Source organism: Salvelinus fontinalis, chromosome 24 (assembly GCF_029448725.1).
Source record: "Salvelinus fontinalis isolate EN_2023a chromosome 24, ASM2944872v1, whole genome shotgun sequence".
Lineage (NCBI taxonomy): Eukaryota > Metazoa > Chordata > Actinopteri > Salmoniformes > Salmonidae > Salvelinus > Salvelinus fontinalis.
Window position 1 is genome coordinate 43,636,604 of NC_074688.1, and position 22,036 is coordinate 43,658,639.

The 22,036-nt window shown below is 43.2% G+C and overlaps 1 protein-coding gene across 2 annotated transcripts in view; it reads left to right on the plus strand.

The window, feature by feature from the left end:
* LOC129822461 (tumor necrosis factor receptor superfamily member 19L-like) overlaps positions 1 to 22,036 on the plus strand; it is an 87,759-nt gene that overhangs the window by 30,204 nt on the left and 35,519 nt on the right. The window contains exons 2-6 of one of the 2 annotated variants that reach the window (XM_055880755.1): positions 4,004 to 4,075; positions 4,197 to 4,289; positions 10,790 to 11,022; positions 11,690 to 11,739; positions 11,870 to 12,136. In XM_055880755.1, coding sequence (XP_055736730.1) covers positions 4,034 to 4,075; positions 4,197 to 4,289; positions 10,790 to 11,022; positions 11,690 to 11,739; positions 11,870 to 12,136 — 685 coding nt within the window. In that variant the 5' untranslated portion in view covers positions 4,004 to 4,033. The remainder of the gene's footprint in view (positions 1 to 4,003; positions 4,076 to 4,196; positions 4,290 to 10,789; positions 11,023 to 11,689; positions 11,740 to 11,869; positions 12,137 to 22,036) is intronic. The other variant, XM_055880756.1, reaches the window with a different exon arrangement.

The window sequence follows — 22,036 nt, forward strand, 5'->3', positions numbered from 1 at the left end:
ATGGTGTTTATACTTGCGTACTATTGTTTGTACAGATGAACGTGATACCTTCAGGCGTTTGGAAATTGCTCCCAAGGCTGAACCAGATTTGTGGAGGTCTTTCCTGATTTCTTTTGATTTTCCCATGATGTCAAACAAAGAGTCACTGAGTTTGAAGGTAGGCCTTGAAATACATCCATAGGTACACCTCCAATTGACTCAAATGATGTCAATTGGCCTATCAGAAGCTTCTAAAGCCATGACATCATTTTCCAAGCTGTTTAAAGGCACAGTCAACTTAGTGTATGTAAACTTCTGACCCACTGGAATTGTGATACAGTGAATTATAAGTGAAATAATCTGTCTGTAAACAATTGTTGGAAAAATTACTTGTGCCATGCACAAAGTAGATGTCCTAACCGACTTGCCAAAACTATAGTTTAACAAGAAATTTGTGGAGTGGTTGAAAAGGGAGTTTTAATGTATCCAACCTAAGTGTATGTAAACTTCCGACTTCAACTGTAATTATATGATGTATTCTTCTCCATGACCAAACTATCTATCTGTGGCTCTGCTGTCACCTCAGAATATCCCTTTGTGTCACTGTCTGACCTGTGTCCACTGTCCATGAGCACTGGCTGTTACCTCTAAATACTATTTGTTACCTCTAAATACTACCAGCCTGTACCTGTCTCTCAGTCATTGCTGTGACAGTATTTATTATGTCGGGTTATTACTGTAATGATTCAGGAGTGTGTTATATCAGGTTATTACTGTAATGATTCAGGAGTGTGTTATGTTGGGTTGTTACTGTAATGATTCAGGAGTGTGTTATATCAAGTTATTACTGTAATGATTCAGAAGTGTGTTATGTTGGGTTATTACTGTAATGATTCAGGAGTGTGTTATATCAGGTTATTACTGTAATGATTCAGGAGTGTGTTATGTTGGGTTGTTACTGTAATGATTCAGGAGTGTGTTATATCAGGTTGTTACTGTAATGATTCAGGAGTGTGTTATATCAGGTTATTACTGTAATGATTCAGGAGTGTGTTATGTTGGGTTGTTACTGTAATGATTCAGGAGTGTGTTATGTTGGGTTGTTACTGTAATGATTCAGGAGTGTGTTATATCAGGTTGTTACTGTAATGATTCAGGAGTGTGTTATATCAGGTTATTACTGTAATGATTCAGGAGTGTGTTATGTTGGGTTGTTACTGTAATGATTCAGGAGTGTGTTATATCAAGTTATTACTGTAATGATTCAGAAGTGTGTTATGTTGGGTTGTTACTGTAATGATTCAGGAGTGTGTTATATCAGGTTATTACTGTAATGATTCAGGAGTGTGTTATATCAGGTTGTTACTGTAATGATTCAGGAGTGTGTTATATCAAGTTATTACTGTAATGATTCAGAAGTGTGTTATGTTGGGTTGTTACTGTAATGATTCAGGAGTGTGTTATATCAAGTTATTACTGTAATGATTCAGGAGTGTGTTATGTTGGGTTGTTACTGTAATGATTCAGGAGTGTGTTATATCAGGTTATTACTGTAATGATTCAGGAGTGTGTTATGTTGGGTTGTTACTGTAATGATTCAGGAGTGTGTTATATCAGGTTATTACTGTAATGATTCAGGAGTGTGTTATATCAGGTTGTTACTGTAATGATTCAGGAGTGTGTTATATCAGGTTGTTACTGTAATGATTCAGGAGTGTGTTATATCAGGTTATTACTGTAATGATTCAGAAGTGTGTTATGTTGGGTTGTTACTGTAATGATTCAGGAGTGTGTTATATCAGGTTATTGCTGTAATGATTCAGGAGTGTGTTATGTTGGGTTATTACTGTAAACAGCAAGTAATGCAGATGTAGAAGCACGGTAGCTAGGAAAGTCTCCCTAGAAAGGCAGTAACCTAGGAAGAAACCAAGAGAGGAACCAGGCTCTGAGGGGTGGCCAGTCCTCTTTTGGCTGTGCTGGGTGGAGATTATAACAGAACATGGCCAAGATGTTCAAATGTTCATAGATGACTAGCAGGGTCAAATAATAATAATAATCACAGTGGTTGTAGAGGGTGCAACAGGTCAGCACCTCAGGAGTAAATGTCAGTTGGCTTTCCATAGCCGAGCCATCAAAGTTTGAGACAGCAGGTGCGGTAGAGAGAGAGAGAGTCGAAAACAGCAGGTCTGGGACAGGTAGCACGTCCCGTGAACAGGTCAGTGTTCCATACCGCAGGCAGAACAGTTGAAACTGGAGCAGCAGCATGACCAGGTAGACTGGGGACAGTAAGGAGTCATCAGGCCAGGTAGTTCTGAGGCATGGTCCTAGGGCTCCGGTCCTCCGGGAGGGGAGGGAGAGAGAGAGAATTAGAGGGAGCATACTAAACTTTTCTAGGGTATGTGGGATGGTAGCGTCCCACCTCGTCAACAGCCAGTGAAACTGCAGGGCGCCTCATTCAAAACAACAGAAATCCCATAATTTAAATTCCTCAAACATAGAAGTATTTTACAGAATTTTAAAGATACACTTGTTGTAAATCCAGCCAAAGTGTACGATTTCAAAAAGGTTTTACGACGAAAGCACACCAAACGAATATGTTAGGTATGAGCCAAGTCACAGAAAAAGACTGCCATTTTTCCAGCCAAAGAGAGCAGTAACAAAAAGCAGAAATAGAGATAAAATGAATCACTAACCTTTGATGATCTTCATCAGATGACACTCATAGGACTTCATGTTACACAATACATGTATTTTTTGTTCGGTAAAGTTCATATTTATATCCAAAAATCTGAGTTTAGGCGGGACGCTACTGTCTCACTTGGCAAAAAGCCAGACAAAATGCAGAGCGCCATATTCAAATTAATTACTATAAAATCAAACTTTCATTAAATCACACATGAAAGACACCAAATTAAAGCTACACTGGTTGTGAATCCAGTCAACATGTCAGAATTCGAATAGGCTTTTCGGCGAAAGCATACGATTCTATTATCTGAGTATAGCAACATTGTAAACAAAGAGAGATACGCATATTTCAACCTTGCAGGCGCGACACAAAACGCAGAAATAAAAATATAATTCATGCCTTACCTTTGACGACTTTCTGTTGTTGGCACTCCAATATGTCCCATAAACATCACAAATGGTCCTTTTGTTCGATTAATTCCGTCGATATACATCCAAAATGTCCATTTATTTGGCGCGTTTGATCCAGAAAAACACGGGTTCCAACTTGCTCAAACGTGACGACAAAATATCTCAAAGGTTACCTGTAAACTTTGCCAAAAAATGTCAAACTACTTTTGTAATACAACTTTAGGTATTTTTTAACGTTAATAATCGCTAAAATTGAAGACGGGATGATCTGTGTTCAATACAGGATTAAAACCAAATGTAGCATGCCTTCTGGTCATGCGCTTCAATCAAACAGGACACCTAGAGTGACTCGACTTCAAGATGGCCGTATTTCTTCATTACACAAAGGAATAACCTCAACCAATTTCTCAGGACTGTTGACATCCAGTGGAAGCCGTAGGAACTGCAAGCAATTCGCTTAGAAATCTGTTTTCCCAATGAAAACTCATTGAAAAGAGTGACCTCAAAAAAGAAAAAATATGAATGGTTTGTCCTCGGGGTTTCGCCTGCTAAATAAGTTCTGTTATACTCACAGACATGATTCAAGCAGTTTTAGAAACTTCTGAGTGTTTTCTATCCAAATCTACTAATAATATGCATATCTTATCTTCTGGGGATGAGTAGCTGGCAGTTGAATTTGGGTATGCTTTTCATCCAAACGTGAAAATGCTGCCCCCTACCCTAGAGAAGTTAAATTCACACAGGACACCGGATACGACAGGAGAATTTACAACAGATATAACAGATTGACCCTAGCCCCCTGACACATGTTGAATCATGCTTTAGTCAGAGGTCTATCTCTTCAGGCAAAACCAAACGTTTTGATTATGCATTCGATTTACTCCCTGACTATAGCTCACCCTTTGTCCCATGATCCTCTCTGTTCTAGATCATATGTTCATAGAAGAATATCTGGACGATGAGGAACCACCTTTGCTGCTCAGCTCTTGTCCTTCTCACAGTATGTATCTTTGTGTGTGTGTGTCTAATTATTTGTCACTGATCTGTGTGTGTGTGTGCGTGTCTAATTATTTGTGTCACTGATCTGTGTTTGTGTGTATGTGTGTATGTGTGTATTCCAGGTGTTTGGCACTGAAGGGACTGTAGCCGTGCAGTGTCGGTGGGGGGAGGGGTGTGTGTGTCTGGAGTGCCCCAGTGGCCAAGAGCCAATCAAGGTAGGACAGAAGATCCCGAACTAACCTAACTCACCTCTCATTACCCTGTCATCATAACTCACCTCTCATCATAACTCACCTCTCATTACCCTGTCATCCTAACTCACCTCTCATTACCGTGTCATCCTAACTCACCTCTCATTACCCTGTCATCCTAACTCACCTCTCATTACCCTGTCATCCTAACTCACCTCTCATTACCCTGTCATCCTAACTCACCTCTCATTACCCTGTCATCCTAACTCACTTCTCATTACCCTGTCATCATAACTCACCTCTCATTACCCTGTCATCCTAACTCACCTCTCATTACCCTGTCATCCTAACTCACCTCTCATTACCCTGTCATCCTAACTCCCCTCTCATTACCCTGTCATCCTAACTCACCTCTCATTACCCTGTCATCCTAACTCACCTCTCATTACCCTGTCATCCTAACTCACCTCTCATTACCCTGTCATCCTAACTCACCTCTCATAACCCTGTCATCCTAACTCACCTCTCATTACCCTGTCATCCTAACTCACCTCTCATTACCCTGTCATCCTAACTCACCTCTCATTACCCTGTCATCCTAACTCACCTCTCATTACCCTGTCATCCTAACTCACCTCTCATTACCCTGTCATCCTAACTCACCTCTCATTACCCTGTCATCCTAACTCACCTCTCATTACCCTGTCATCCTAACTCACCTCTCATCACCCTGTCATCCTAACTCACCTCTCATTACCCTGTCATCCTAAATGTCTTCTTATAACGTACTTGTCAATATACAGGCCAACCCCCACACCCTCTCTTCCACTACATTACCACCATCGATCCCTCTGTCAACAGAGGCCACCTCTACCTCTCTCCACTTTCTCTACCTCTCTCCACTTTCTCCTCCTTCTTGCTACATGGAAGTTATGTGTATCTCCGCACTGGGAATGGATGTCAATTCAACGTCTATTCCACGTTGGTTCAACGTAGTTTCATTGAAATGACGGTGAAACAACGTTGATTCAACCAGTGTGTTCCCAGTGGGTCTTATTTTAGATACGACCAATATGCAGATGGAGGATCTTCATTTGAATACTCTTTTGTTGCTGAGAATGTTCCTGCAGGGTAGGAAGTACCGATGAGCTTTGGGATTAACATAAATTCACTGAAAACCCACGTTAACACATGGTTATATTGACAGTATTCCACTTTTCATGTGGTGTTCCTTTGTCCAGCTAATAGTCTAACCACCAATGAAGCAACATCATGGACTAAACGTTAAAATACTGTTGCTGCAGGATTGTTTTGCCACGACAGTACTGGTCAAATTAAGATCCCACATCTGTACTATGTTTTTGTTAATTTGTTGATACATGCCTAATATATATACAGTTGAAGTCCGAAGTTCACATACACTTCGGTTGGAGTCATTAAAACTTGTTTTTCAACCACTCCACAAATTTCTTGTTAACCTGTCTGGCTCTGGCGTTCCGCCAGCGGAACTCCTCCCACATTCCACTGAAAAGGCAGAGCGCGAAATTCAAAAGATATTTTTTAGAAATATTTAACTTTCACACATTAACAAGTCCAATACAGCAAATGAAAGATACACATCTTGTGAATCCAGTCAACATGTCCGATTTTTTAAATGTTTTACAGCGAAAACACCACATATATTTATGTTAGCTCACCACCAAATACAAAAAAGGACAGACATTTTTCACAGCACAGGTAGCATGCACAAAGCCAACCTAACTAACCAAGAACCAACCAAACTAACCAACAAACAACTTCATCAGATGACAGTCTTATAACATGTTATTCAATAAATCTATGTTTTGTTCGAAAAATGTGCATATTTCAGGTATAAATCATAGTTTACATTGCAGCTACAATCAGAAATTGCACAGAAAGCAGCCAGAATAATTACAGACACCAACTTCAAATACCTAAATACTCATTATAAAACATTTCTGAAAAATCGATGGTGTACAGCAAATTAAAGACAAACATCTTGTGAATCCAGCCAATATTTCCGATTTTTTTAAGTGTTTTACAGCGAAAACGCAATATAGAATTATATTAGCTTACTACAATAGCCTACCACACTACCGCATTCATTCATCAAGGCACGTTAGCGATAGCAATAGGCACGTTAGCGATAGCGAATAAACCAGCAAGATATATAATTTTTGACTAACCTTGATAAGCTTCATCAGATGACAGTCCTATAACATCAGGTTATACATACACTTATGTTTTGTTCGAAAATGTGCATATTTAGAGCTGAAATCAGTGGTTATACATTGTGCTAACGTAGCATCTTTTTCCCACAACGTCCGGATATTTTTCTGACACACTTTCTGACACACACATTCTGACCCAATAACTATTCATAAACATAAAAAATACATGTTGTATAGGAAATGATAGATACACTAGTTCTTAATGCAATCGCCGTGTTAGAATTCTAAAAATAACTTCATTACGACATCCAGCTTAGGTATAGCGAGAGAGTACCCAAAAGCTGGGCGCAAACGACTAGTACAACATGTTCAACAGATATATGAAATAGCATCATAAAATGGGTCCTACTTTTGCTGATCTTTCATCAGAATGTTGTACAAGGGGTCCTTTGTCGGGAACAATCGTTGTTTGGATTTAGAACGGCCTTTTTCCCTCTCGATTTAGCAAGCACACTTGCCAAGTGGCGCGAATCTCTCCATCGTCAACAAACTCAGAGAACGGAACACGGCAAAACTCCCGAAAAAATTTCAATAATCTGATTAAACTATATTGAAAAAACATACTTTACGATGATATTGTCACATGTATCAAATAAAATCAAAGCCGGAGATATTAGTCGACAGCTTATCAGAAGGCAAATCCAGGTCCCTTCTCGCGCTCTCCAGAAAACAGGAAACTGGTGACACGTCATGCCAAGAGCTATAATTCGAGCCCAGATCAAGTTACACACTCAATTTCTTCTCTCACTGCTTGTCGACATCTAGTGGAAGACGTATGAAGTGCATCTAAACTAATAAATATCAAGGACTTTAATAGGCAGCCCCTAGAAGAGTGCATCGATTTCAGATTTTCCACTTCCTGTCAGGAAGTTTGCTGCAAAAGGAGTTCTGTTTTACTCACAGATATAATTCAAACGGTTTTAAAAACTAGAGAGTGTTTTCTATCCAATAGTAATAATGATATGCATATTGTACGAGCAAGAATTGAGTACGAGGCCGTTTAAATTGGGCACGATTTTCCCCCAAAGTGAAAACAGCGCCCCCTGTCCTCAACAGATAACAAACTATAGTTTTGGCAAGTCAGTTAGGACATCTACTTTGTGCATGACACAAGTAATCTTTCCAACAATTGTTTACAGACAGATTATTTCACTTATAATTCACTGTATCACAATTCCAGTGGGTCAGAAGTATCATACACTAAGTTGACTGTGCCTTTAAACAGCTTGGAAAATTCCAGAAAATAATGTCATGGCTTTAGAAGCTTCTGCTAGGCTAATTGACATCATTTGAGTCAATTGTAAGTGCACCTGTGGTGTATTTCAAGGCCTACCTTCAGACTCAGTGACTCTTTGTTTGACGTCATGGGAAAATCAAAGGAAATCAGCCAAGACCTCAGAAAAAAAATTGTAGACCTCCACAAGTCTGGTTCATCCTTGGGAGCAATTTCCAAACGCCTGAAGTTACCACGTTCATCTGTACAAACAATAGTACGCAAGTATAAACACCATGGGACCACGCAGCCGTCATACTGCTCAGGAAGGAGATACGTTCTGTCTCCTAGAGATGAGCTTACTTTGGTGCAAAAAGTGCAAATCAGTCCCAGAACAACAGCAAAGGACCTTGTGAAGATGCTGGAGGAAACAGGTACAAAAGTATCTATATGCACAGTAAAACGAGTCCTATATCGACATAACCTGTTTGGGCTGCAAACCCGATGTCGGAACGAAAATGACAACAGCTGCAGGGCGCGAAATTCAAAATCTATTTTTTTTTAATATTTAACTTTCACACATTAACAAGTCCAATACAGCATTTGAAAGATAAACATCTTGTCAATCCAGCCAACATGTCCGATTTTTTAAATGTTTTACAGAGAAAACACCACATATATTTATGTTAGCTCACCACCAAATACAAAAGTGGACAGACACGTATGAATATGATTATGATGTATGAATTATGATTCAAGTAGCATGTACAAGCCAACCGAAATAAACTAAAACCAACCTAAAGAACCCAGAAAAAACTACCTCAGATGACAGTCATATAACATGTTACACAATAAATCTATGTTTTGTTCATAAAAAGTGCATATTTTAGCTATAAATCAGTTTTACATTGATGCTACCATAAATGCTACCACATAGCTACAGTCTGAATCCAGACGGGAGTAGCCAGAGAAAATACAGACACCAACGTCGACTACTAATTACACCTCATAAAACATTTCAGAAAAACATATGGTGGATAGCTAATGAAAGACAGATATCGTGTGAATAGAGCCAATATTTCCGATTTTTGAAGTGTTTTGCAGCGAAAACACAATATATCGTTATATTAGCTAACAACATAAGCTAGCATAAGGCAGCATTGATTCTAGTGAAGCGCTAGCCTAGCACAGTTAGCACAGTTAGCATACAACAGTTCGACAGATATATGAAAAAGCATCCCAAATTGGGTCCTTATCTTTGTTGATATTCCATCAGAATGTTGTAACGGGGTCCAATGTCCAGTACAGTCTTTAGTTGGGTTCCAGAACGAAATATTTCCCTCTTTGGTTAGCAAGCACCACGGCTATGCGGCGCTAAACTTTCTGTCTTCAAAACATTCTTCCAAAACATCACGTCTAAAGTCCAGAATAAATTGCAATAATATAATTAAAGTATATTGAAAAAACATACTTTAGGATGATTTTGTGACATGTATCAAATAATATCGAAGTCAGAGATCATATTCACCGTTATCGACCTTCTTCCAGTAGCCGAGACCAAATTCTGCTTCGCGCCCGGAATTTTTTTTTAACTGCGCAGGTCTCACAAGAAGGTGTGGTATTCAGTCCATGGACGAGATATTCGACTCCTTTCAATTCTCACTTCCGCATTACACCCTGATGAAGGCGTATGACGTGTTTCTACGGTCCTAAGTGTAATGACCTTTTATAGACAAGGTCTTAAAGAGACACATCGCATTTTGGAAATCTCAATTCGGCTGGAAAAATGTCTGTAAAAATATTTCTGTTCTACTTAGAGAAATAATTCAAACCTTTTTAGAAACTATAGACTGTTATCTATCCAACAGTAGTAAATATATGCATATTGTAAAATAAAAAATTTCTTAAGAGGCCGTTTGAAAATGTGCACATATTTTCCAGTTTTTTCAATATTCACCCTGCAGCCTGAAGAAGATAACCTGAAAGGCCGCTCAGCAAGGAAGAAGCCACTGCTCCAAAACCGCCATATAAAAGCCAGACTACGGTTTGCAACCGCACATGGCGACAAAGATCGTACTTTTTGGAGAAAAGTCCCCTGGTCTGATGGAACAAAAATATAACTGTAATGACTATCGTTATGTTTGGAGGAAAAAGTGGGATGCCAGCCGAAGAACACCATCCCAACCGTGAAGCACGGGGGTGGCAGCATCATGTTATTGGGTGCTTTGCTGCAGGAGGGACTGGTGCACTTCACAAAATAGATGGCATCATGAGGAGGAAAATTATGTGGATATATTGAAGCAACATCTCAAGACAGTCAGGAAGTTAAAGCAAATTAAAGCCCATCGCAAATGGGTCTTCCAAATGGACAATGACCCCAAGCCTACTTCCAAAGTTGTGGCAAAATGGCTTAAGGACAACAAAGTCAAGGTAATGGAGTGGCCATCACAAGGCCCTGACCTCAATCCTATAGAAGATTTGTGGGCAGAACTGTAAAAGCATGTGCGAGCAAGGAGGCCCACAAACCTGACTCAGTTACACCAGCTCTGTCAGGAGTAATCGGCCAAAATTCACCCAACTTATTGTGGGAAGCTTGTGGAAAGCTACCCGAAACGTTTGGCCCAAGTTAAACAATTTAAAGGCAATGCTACCAAATACTAATTGAGTGTATGAAAACTTCTGACCTACTGGGAATGTGATGAAATAAATCAAAGATTAAATAAATAATTCTCTCTACTATTATTCTGACATTTGACTTTCTTAAAATAAAGTGGTGATCCTAACTGACCTAAAACAGGGATTTTTTACTCGGATTAAATGTCAGGAATTGTGAAAAACTGAGTTTAAATGTAATTGGCTAAGGTATATGTAAACTTCCGACTTCAACTGTGTATATATATATATTTAAAAAATCGGTTTCATATGAAAATGTGTACATATGAAACCGAAAAATAGGTAATATATCTTAGTTCCTGTCCAAAACAGCAGTGTTAGTTATTTTGGAACATTGTATTGAACACAGAACCACTTGTGACTGAAGTGTATGTGTGTAATTACAGTGGTTCATCTACTCTGTTCTGAGATGTGAAGATGTGTTCTCCTGCCAGGCTTGCGGGCAGGTCGAGAGGCCAGGCGAGGCGATACAATGCCAATCTTGTCCAGCTGGTACTTTTTCGGACGGCTATGACTCTGATCAATGCCGCCCACATTCCTCCTGCGGGGTCCTCAAGAAAAAGGTTGTGACCGCTGGTACATCACACTCTGATGCAGTCTGCGGAGACTGTCTGTCTGGGTATGTATCCACATACAAGACAATCTCTACCCTCTCCCTTTGTATCTCAATATTCACCAAACAAGTCCAACAAGTACCAACAAGTACCAACAAGCATATGTTTTTCTTCATAAGCCACGTTAGAGACAGGCTAAACGGTTGAATGATTCTTCTGCTGTAAAACAATACTGCAACACAATAATATCTCTCTCTCTGTGTGGCCCTGCTTAGTAAACGGGTCTATTACTGCAGTCCTACATCTTCATTTAGTCTCCATGTGTAGACACCAGCCCAGCTACCTAACTGTAGCACTGAAGTATCAAATCAAACCAAATGGTATTGGTCACATGCATGTGTTTAGCTGATGTTATTTGCGGGTGCAGAGAAATGCTTGTATCCTGACCAGTCATTGTATAGCCCGGTTAGCATGTCTCTACCCTCCGACCAGGTCCACCCCTCTCTACAGAAATAGACTGTTGACCTTTAAATATGGTCAGTTGGAAAAGTTTTACTTACTAGGACTGTGATATGTGGTTGTCTCACCTAGCTACAATTAAGATGAATGCAGCAATTGTAAGTTTGTCTGGATAAGAGCGTCTGCTAAATGACCATGAAATGAATACACTGCTATGATAACATGGTATTGTTCTGTTGTGATATTAATATGTGCCTGTGTTGGTGCCACCAGGTTCCACCCCACTGCTATGAGGACAGCCTCCACCCTGGCCTGTGTGACAGGTGAGTACAATCAATATCACACCAACAGATAGCTGAAGCTATTATGTTTCCACTGGTGGAATAATGGTTTTAACAGGGCCATATTCTCTCACTTTCTCACTCCGCTTTATCTCCCCCTATCTCTCCCCAGCCCCCCCTGCCCAATCTACCCACGTGCGTGTGGTGCGTACGGTGGGTAAGGGTGCGACGGGCAGTGGCGGCCTGCCAGTGAACGGTACGGCAGTGCGAAGCTCGGAGGAGAAGAGTACAGAGTATGCAGTGTTCGCCCTGGTGCCAATCTTCTGTGTGATGGGGCTCCTGGGGATCCTCATCTGTAACATCCTCAAGAAGAAAGGATACAACTGCACTGCTGAGAAGGAGGGAGGAGACGAGGAGAATGCCACACCACAGAAAGAGGGTGAGAGAGAGAGACACACACAGAGAGAGAGAGACACAGAGAGAGAGAGACACACAGAGAGACAGATGCAGGTATCTGGGCTGTGCCTTTTAGATTTTTTCTTGAATAAGTGTTTTCAAGGGTCCTTACAACAATACATGAACTGATATTTTGGATGACCAGAAGAGACACAAGGGCCCAGTTTTTCATGACCAGAGGAGACACCAGGGCCCAGTTTTTCATGACCAGAGGAGACACCAGGGCCCAGTTTTTCATGACTAGAGGAGACACCAGGGCCCAGTTTTTCATGACCAGAGGAGACACCAGGGCCCAGTTTTTCATGACCAGAGGAGACACCAGGGCCCAGTTTTTCATGACCAGAGGAGACACCAGGGCCCAGTTTTTCATGACCAGAGGAGACACCAGGGCCCAGTTTTTCATGACCAGAGGAGACACCAGGGCCCAGTTTTTCATGACCAGAGGAGACACCAGGGCCCAGTTTTTCATGACTAGAGGAGACACCAGGGCCCAGTTTTTCATGACTAGAGGAGACACCAGGGCCCAGTTTTTCATGACCAGAGGAGACACCAGGGCCCAGTTTTTCATGACCAGAGGAGACACCAGGGCCCAGTTTTTCATGACTAGAGGAGACACCAGGGCCCAGTTTTTCATGACTAGAGGAGACACCAGGGCCCAGTTTTTCATGACCAGAGGAGACACCAGGGCCCAGTTTTTCATGACCAGAGGAGACACCAGGGCCCAATTTTTCATGACCAGAGGAGACACCAGGGCCCAATTTTTCATGACCAGAGGAGACACCAGGGCCCAGTTTTTCATAATTATCCGGATTCTGTCATCCTTTTATTTGCTATCCAGCCTTTTAATTTCTGTTGAGCCTGTTTTTTGGGGGGGAAATAATCTGATACGATAATTCTGATCCAGATGCCACAATATCAAGATCAAAGAATCTGGATAGATTTTCAGTGCTTTGAACAGGGCTACGCCTTGCCATCTACTGGTCAGGTTGTGGTACTACATCTACACATTTCTTTACCTTTATTTAACTAGGCAAGTCAGTTAAGAACAAATTCTTATTTACAATGACGGCCTAACCTGGACAACGCTGGGCCAATTGTGCACCGCCCTATGGGACTCCCAATCACGGCCGGTTGTGATACAGCCTGGATTTGAACCAGGGTGTCTATACTGACCACATGCCTATGCTGACCACATACAGTTGAAGTCGGAAGTTTACATACACTTAGGTTGGAGTCATTAAAACTTGTTTTTCAACCACTCCACAAATTTCTTGTTAACAAACTATAGTTTTGGCAAGTCGGTTAGGAAATCTACTTTGTACATGACACAAGTCATTTTCCAACAATTGTTTACAGACAGATTATTTCACTTATAATTCACTGTATCACAATTCCAGTGGGTCAGAAGTTTCATACACTAAGTTGACTGTGCCTTTAAACAGCTTGGAAAATTCCAGAAAATTATGTCATGGCTTTAGAAGCCAGACTACGGTTTGCAACTGCACATGGGGACAAATATCGTACTTTTTGGATAAATGTCCTCTGGTCTGATGAAACAAAAATGGAACTGTTTGGCCATAATGACCATCATTATGTTTGGAAGAAAAAGTGGGAGGCTTGCAAGCCGAAGAACACCATCCCAACCGTGAAGCACGGGGCTGGTAGCATCATGTTGTGGGGGTGCTTTGCTGCAGGAGGGACTGGTGCACTTTACAAAATAGATGGCTTCATGAAGCAGGAAAACTTATGTGGACATATTGAAGCAACATCTCAAGACAACAGTCAGGAAGTTAAAGCTTGGTTCCAAATGGACAATGACCCCAAGCATACTTCCAAAGTTGTGGGAAAATGGCTTAAGGACAACAAAGTCAAGGTATTGGCATGGCCATCACAAAGCCCTGACCTCAATCCTATAGAAAATTTGTGGGCAGAACTGAAAAAGCGTGTGCAAGCAAAGAGGCCTACAAACCTGACTCAGTTACACCAGCTCTGGCAGGAGGAATCGGCCAAAATTCACCCAACTTATTGTGGGAAGCTTGTGGAAGGCTAACTGCCACGTTTGACCTAAGTTAAACAATTTAAAGGCAATGCTATCAAATACTAATTGAGTGTATGTAAACTTCTGACCCACTGGGAATGTGATGAAAGAAATAAAAGCTGAAATAAATCATTCTCTCTACTATTGTTCTGACATTTCACATTCTTAAAATGAAGTGGTGATCCTAACTGACCTAAAACAGGGAGTTTTTACTAGGATTAAATGTCAGGAATTGTGAAAAACTGAGTTTAAATGTATTTGGCTAAGGTGTACGTAAACTTCTGACTTCAACTGTATACTGACCACATGCCTATACCACAATTTAACATAATGAACCTTTGGTTTTCATTTTAGTTACATTGACATTTCTTGGTTGTAGTGCCTTTCAACTTTCTAAATCCACCCTTCCAGTGGGATCAAGATAATCCTGAAAAACTATCTTAATCAATACCTTAGACTTTAGAAAAACGCAAAAATGACATACAATCCTGATTTAAGGTTAGATTGGATTACCAAATCCTTATCCCTATCCGGAGGATCAGAATCCAATTTTTCAGTTTAGAAAAATCCCAATTCCAACATTTAACCCTATCCTATTGTCAAAATCCGATCATATCACTTTAGAAAAACTGGGTCTCGACAGTAAACCTGACTCTATTTCAAATCTGGCATCTATTTTCAAAGCCTTCCCCAATATGGGTAACCTAGTTTTAGCTCTTCAATGGTTGCTTAGAAAGGCACACAGCTTTACACGTAAGGGGATACACATGGGCATCGCATGTCCTGTTGCTCACACACTGGGAAGCAAGTCTTTACAGAACACAAGGAGGGCCCTGAATGAACATACTATTATCTCTCTAAGGGCAGAGCAATGTAGGGAAATGAAGGTCCTCTGATACAGACGATAGCTGTGTCACGACGACACCTCTCACAATCACAGGGCACAAACAAATCCCCTTTTCTTCCGGCCCTTTTCATAGACAGTAGTCATGTTAGACTATAAGCCATGTAGACAGAGTGTGGTGGTGGGAACTAAACGGTGTTGTATTAACTCTGACGCTTGGGAATGAGGGCAAAGGTCAGAGGGCAGCTCTCTGGAAATACAATGCATTCCAAATCATATTGCGTACACACACACACACACACACACACACACACACACACACACACACACACACACACACACACACACACACACACACACACACACACACACACACACTCCTAATCTGGTTGGCAGTCTCCACCTCCTTGTCTAGTGTTGCTAGTGTCTGTCTCCAGCTCCTTGTCTGGTGTTGCTAGTGTTTCAGTCTCCATCTCCTTGTCTGGTGTTGCTAGTGTCTCAGTCTCCATCTCCTTGTCTGGTGTTGCTAGTGTCTCAGTCTCCATCTCCTTGTCTGGTGTTGCTCGTGTCTCAGTCTCCAACTCCTTGTCTGGTGTTGCTAGTGTCTCAGTCTCTACCTCCTTGTCTAGTGTTGCTAGTGTCTCAGTCTCTACCTCCTTGTCTGGTGTTGCTCGTGTCTCAGTCTTTACCTCCTTGTCTGGTGTTGCTAGTGTCTCAGTCTTTACCTCCTTGTCTGGTGTTGCTAGTGTCTCAGTCTCTACCTCCTTGTCTGGTGTTGCTAGTGTCTCAGTCTTTACCTCCTTGTCTGGTGTTGCTAGTGTCTCAGTCTTTACCTCCTTGTCTGGTGTTGCTAGTGTCTCAGTCTTTACCTCCTTGTCTGGTGTTGCTAGTGTCTCAGTCTCTACCTACTTGTCTGGTGTTGCTAGTGTCTCATTCTCTACCTCCTTGTCTGGTGTTGCTAGTGTCTCAGTCTTTACCTCCTTGTCTGGTGTTGCTAGTGTCTCAGTCTTTACCTCCTTGTCTGGTGTTGCTAGTGTCTCAGTCTTTAACTCCTTGTCTGGTGTTGCTAGTGTCTCAGTCTCCAACTCCTTGTCTGGTGTTGCTAGTGTCTCAGTCTCCAACTCCTTGTCTGGTGTTGCTAGTGTCTCAGTCTCCATCTCCTTGTCTGGTGTTGCTAGTGTCTCAGTCTCCATCTCCTTGTCTAGTGTTGCTAGTGTCTCAGTCTCTATCTCCTTGTCTGGTGTTGCTCGTGTCTCAGTCTCCATCTCCTTGTCTGGTGTTGCTAGTGTCTCAGTCTCTACCTCCTTGTCTGGTGTTGCTTGTGTCTCAGTCTCTACCTCCTTGTCTGGTGTTGCTAGTGTCTCAGTCTCCATCTCCTTGTCTGGTGTTGCTCGTGTCTCAGTCTCCATCTCCTTGTCTGGTGTTGCTAGTGTCTCAGTCTCTACCTCCTGGTCTGGTGTTGCTAGTATCTCAGTCTCTACCTCCTTGTCTGGTGTTGCTAGTATCTCAGTCTCCATCTCCTTGTCTGGTGTTGCTAGTGTCTCAGTCTCTACCTCCTTGTCTGGTGTTGCTAGTGTCTCAGTCTCCATCTCCTTGTCTGGTGTTGCTAGTATCTCAGTCTCTACCTCCTTGTCTGGTGTTGCTAGTATCTCAGTCTCTACCTCCTTGTCTGGTGTTGCTAGTGTCTCAGTCTCTACCTCCTTGTCTGGTGTTGCTAGTGTCTCAGTCTCCATCTCCTTGTCTGGTGTTGCTAGTGTCTCAGTCTCCATCTCCTTGTCTGGTGTTGCTAGTGTCTCAGTCTCCAGCTCCTTGTCTGGTGTTGCTAGTATCTCAGTCTCTACCTCCTTGTCTGGTGTTGCTAGTGTCTCAATCTCCATCTCATTGTCTGGTGTTGCTAGTATCTCAGTCTCTACCTCCTTGTCTGGTGTTGCTAGTGTCTCAGTCTCCATCTCCTTGTCTGGTGTTGCTAGTGTCTCAGTCTCTATCTCCTTGTCTGGTGTTGCTAGTGTCTCAGTCTCCATCTCCTTGTCTGGTGTTGCTAGTATCTCAGTCTCTACCTCCTTGTCTGGTGTTGCTAGTGTCTCAGTCTCAAGCTCCTTGTCTGGTGTTGCTAGTATCTCAGTCTCTACCTCCTTGTCTGGTGTTGCTAGTGTCTCAGTCTCTACCTCCTTGTCTGGTGTTGCTAGTGTCTCAGTCTCCATCTCCTTGTCTGGTGTTGCTAGTATTCCAGTCTCTACCTCCTTGTCTGGTGTTGCTAGTGTCTCAGTCTCTACCTCCTTGTCTGGTGTTGCTAGTGTCTCAGTCTTTACCTCCTTGTCTAGTGTTGCTCGTGTCTCAGTCTCTACCTCCTTGTCTGGTGTTGCTCGTGTCTCAGTCTCCATCTCCTTGTCTAGTGTTGCTAGTGTCTCAGTCTCTACCTCCTTGTCTAGTGTTGCTAGTGTCTCAGGCTTTACCTCCTTGTCTGGTGTTGCTAGTGTCTCAGTCTTTACCTCCTTGTCTGGTGTTGCTAGTGTCTCAGTCTTTACCTCCTTGTCTGGTGTTGCTAGTGTCTCAGTCTCCATCTCCTTGTCTGGTGTTGCTAGTATCTCAGTCTCTACCTCCTTGTCTGGTGTTGCTAGTGTCTCAGTCTCAAGCTCCTTGTCTGGTGTTGCTAGTATCTTAGTCTCTACCTCCTTGTCTGGTGTTGCTAGTATCTCAGTCTCTACCTCCTTGTCTGGTGTTGCTAGTGTCTCAGTCTCTATCTCCTTGTCTGGTGTTGCTAGTGTCTTAGTCTCCATCTCCTTGTCTGGTGTTGCTAGTGTCTCAGTCTCTACCTCCTTGTCTGGTGTTGCTAGTGTCAGTCTCCATCTCCTTGTCTGGTGTTGCTAGTATCTCAGTCTCTACCTCCTTGTCTGGTGTTGCTAGTATCTCAGTCTCTACCTCCTTGTCTGGTGTTGCTAGTGTCTCAGTCTCTACCTCCTTGTCTGGTGTTGCTAGTGTCTCAGTCTCCATCTCCTTGTCTGGTGTTGCTAGTGTCTCAGTCTCCATCTCCTTGTCTGGTGTTGCTAGTGTCTCAGTCTCCAGCTCCTTGTCTGGTGTTGCTAGTATCTCAGTCTCTACCTCCTTGTCTGGTGTTGCTAGTGTCTCAATCTCCATCTCATTGTCTGGTGTTGCTAGTATCTCAGTCTCTACCTCCTTGTCTGGTGTTGCTAGTGTCTCAGTCTCCATCTCCTTGTCTGGTGTTGCTAGTGTCTCAGTCTCTATCTCCTTGTCTGGTGTTGCTAGTGTCTCAGTCTCCATCTCCTTGTCTGGTGTTGCTAGTATCTCAGTCTCTACCTCCTTGTCTGGTGTTGCTAGTGTCTCAGTCTCAAGCTCCTTGTCTGGTGTTGCTAGTATCTCAGTCTCTACCTCCTTGTCTGGTGTTGCTAGTGTCTCAGTCTCTACCTCCTTGTCTGGTGTTGCTAGTGTCTCAGTCTCCATCTCCTTGTCTGGTGTTGCTAGTATTCCAGTCTCTACCTCCTTGTCTGGTGTTGCTAGTGTCTCAGTCTCTACCTCCTTGTCTGGTGTTGCTAGTGTCTCAGTCTCCATCTCCTTGTCTGGTGTTGCTAGTATTCCAGTCTCTACCTCCTTGTCTGGTGTTGCTAGTGTCTCAGTCTCTACCTCCTTGTCTGGTGTTGCTAGTGTCTCAGTCTTTACCTCCTTGTCTAGTGTTGCTCGTGTCTCAGTCTCTACCTCCTTGTCTGGTGTTGCTCGTGTCTCAGTCTCCATCTCCTTGTCTAGTGTTGCTAGTGTCTCAGTCTCTACCTCCTTGTCTAGTGTTGCTAGTGTCTCAGGCTTTACCTCCTTGTCTGGTGTTGCTAGTGTCTCAGTCTTTACCTCCTTGTCTGGTGTTGCTAGTGTCTCAGTCTTTACCTCCTTGTCTGGTGTTGCTAGTGTCTCAGTCTCCATCTCCTTGTCTGGTGTTGCTAGTATCTCAGTCTCTACCTCCTTGTCTGGTGTTGCTAGTGTCTCAGTCTCAAGCTCCTTGTCTGGTGTTGCTAGTATCTTAGTCTCTACCTCCTTGTCTGGTGTTGCTAGTATCTCAGTCTCTACCTCCTTGTCTGGTGTTGCTAGTGTCTCAGTCTCTACCTCCTTGTCTGGTGTTGCTAGTGTCTCAGTCTCCATCTCCTTGTCTGGTGTTGCTAGTGTCTCAGTCTCTACCTCCTTGTCTGGTGTTGCTAGTGTCAGTCTCCATCTCCTTGTCTGGTGTTGCTAGTATCTCAGTCTCTACCTCCTTGTCTGGTGTTGCTAGTATCTCAGTCTCTACCTCCTTGTCTGGTGTTGCTAGTGTCTCAGTCTCTACCTCCTTGTCTGGTGTTGCTAGTGTCTCAGTCTCCATCTCCTTGTCTGGTGTTGCTAGTGTCTCAGTCTCCATCTCCTTGTCTGGTGTTGCTAGTGTCTCAGTCTCCATCTCCTTGTCTAGTGTTGCTAGTGTCTCAGTCTCTACCTCCTTGTCTAGTGTTGCTAGTGTCTCAGGCTTTACCTCCTTGTCTGGTGTTGCTAGTGTCTCAGTCTTTACCTCCTTGTCTGGTGTTGCTAGTGTCTCAGTCTTTACCTCCTTGTCTGGTGTTGCTAGTGTCTCAGTCTCCATCTCCTTGTCTGGTGTTGCTAGTATCTCAGTCTCTACCTCCTTGTCTGGTGTTGCTAGTGTCTCAGTCTCAAGCTCCTTGTCTGGTGTTGCTAGTATCTTAGTCTCTACCTCCTTGTCTGGTGTTGCTAGTATCTCAGTCTCTACCTCCTTGTCTGGTGTTGCTAGTATCTCAGTCTCTACCTCCTTGTCTGGTGTTGCTAGTATCTCAGTCTCTACCTCCTTGTCTGGTGTTGCTAGTGTCTCAGTCTCTACCTCCTTGTCTGGTGTTGCTAGTGTCTCAGTCTCCATCTCCTTGTCTGGTGTTGCTAGTGTCTCAGTCTCCATCTCCTTGTCTGGTGTTGCTAGTGTCTCAGTCTCCAGCTCCTTGTCTGGTGTTGCTAGTATCTCAGTCTCTACCTCCTTGTCTGGTGTTGCTAGTGTCTCAATCTCCATCTCATTGTCTGGTGTTGCTAGTATCTCAGTCTCTACCTCCTTGTCTGGTGTTGCTAGTGTCTCAGTCTCCATCTCCTTGTCTGGTGTTGCTAGTGTCTCAGTCTCTATCTCCTTGTCTGGTGTTGCTAGTGTCTCAGTCTCCATCTCCTTGTCTGGTGTTGCTAGTATCTCAGTCTCTACCTCCTTGTCTGGTGTTGCTAGTGTCTCAGTCTCAAGCTCCTTGTCTGGTGTTGCTAGTATCTCAGTCTCTACCTCCTTGTCTGGTGTTGCTAGTGTCTCAGTCTCTACCTCCTTGTCTGGTGTTGCTAGTGTCTCAGTCTCCATCTCCTTGTCTGGTGTTGCTAGTATTCCAGTCTCTACCTCCTTGTCTGGTGTTGCTAGTGTCTCAGTCTCTACCTCCTTGTCTGGTGTTGCTAGTGTCTCAGTCTTTACCTCCTTGTCTAGTGTTGCTCGTGTCTCAGTCTCTACCTCCTTGTCTGGTGTTGCTCGTGTCTCAGTCTCCATCTCCTTGTCTAGTGTTGCTAGTGTCTCAGTCTCTACCTCCTTGTCTAGTGTTGCTAGTGTCTCAGGCTTTACCTCCTTGTCTGGTGTTGCTAGTGTCTCAGTCTTTACCTCCTTGTCTGGTGTTGCTAGTGTCTCAGTCTTTACCTCCTTGTCTGGTGTTGCTAGTGTCTCAGTCTCCATCTCCTTGTCTGGTGTTGCTAGTATCTCAGTCTCTACCTCCTTGTCTGGTGTTGCTAGTGTCTCAGTCTCAAGCTCCTTGTCTGGTGTTGCTAGTATCTTAGTCTCTACCTCCTTGTCTGGTGTTGCTAGTATCTCAGTCTCTACCTCCTTGTCTGGTGTTGCTAGTGTCTCAGTCTCTACCTCCTTGTCTGGTGTTGCTAGTGTCTCAGTCTCCATCTCCTTGTCTGGTGTTGCTAGTGTCTCAGTCTCTACCTCCTTGTCTGTTGTTGCTAGTGTCAGTCTCCATCTCCTTGTCTGGTGTTGCTAGTATCTCAGTCTCTACCTCCTTGTCTGGTGTTGCTAGTGTCTCAGTCTCTACCTCCTTGTCTGGTGTTGCTAGTGTCTCAGTCAAAAGCTCCTTGTCTGGTGTTGCTAGTATCTCAGTCTCTACCTCCTTGTCAGGTGTTGCTAGTGTCTCAGTCTCTACCTCCTTGTCTGGTGTTGCTAGTGTCTCAGTCTCAAGCTCCTTGTCTGGTGTTGCTAGTGTCTCAGTCTCTACCTCCTTGTCTGGTGTTGCTAGTGTCTCAGTCTCCATCTCCTTGTCTGGTGTTACTAGTGTCTCAGTCTCTACCTCCTTGTCTGGTGTTGCTAGTGTCTCAGTCTCCATCTCCTTGTCTGGTGTTGCTAGTATCTCAGTCTCAAGCTCCTTGTCTGGTGTTGCTAGTATCTCAGTCTCTACCTCCTTGTATGGTGTTGCTAGTGTCTCAGTCTCTACCTCCTTGTCTGGTGTTGCTAGTGTCTCAGTCTCCATCTCCTTGTCTGGTGTTGCTAGTGTCTCAGTCTCCAGCTCCTTGTCTAGTGTTGCTAGTATCTCAGTCTCTACCTCCTTGTCTGGTGTTGCTAGTGTCTCAATCTCCATCTCCTTGTCTGGTGTTGCTAGTATCTCAGTCTCTACCTCCTTGTCTGGTGTTGCTAGTATCTCAGTCTCTACCTCCTTGTCTGGTGTTGCTAGTGTCTCAGTCTCTACCTCCTTGTCTGATGTTGCTAGTGTCTCAGTCTCCATTTCATTGTCTGGTGTTGCTAGTGTCTCAGTCTCCATCTCCTTGTCTGGTGTTGCTCGTGTCTCAGTCTCCATCTCCTTGTCTGGTGTTGCTAGTGTCTCAGTCTCCATCTCCTTGTCTGGTGTTGCTAGTGTCTCAGTCTTCATCTCCTTGTCTGATGTTGCTAGTGTCTCAGTCTCCATCTCCTTGTCTGGTGTTGCTAGTGTCTCAGTCTCCATCTCCTTGTCTGGTGTTGC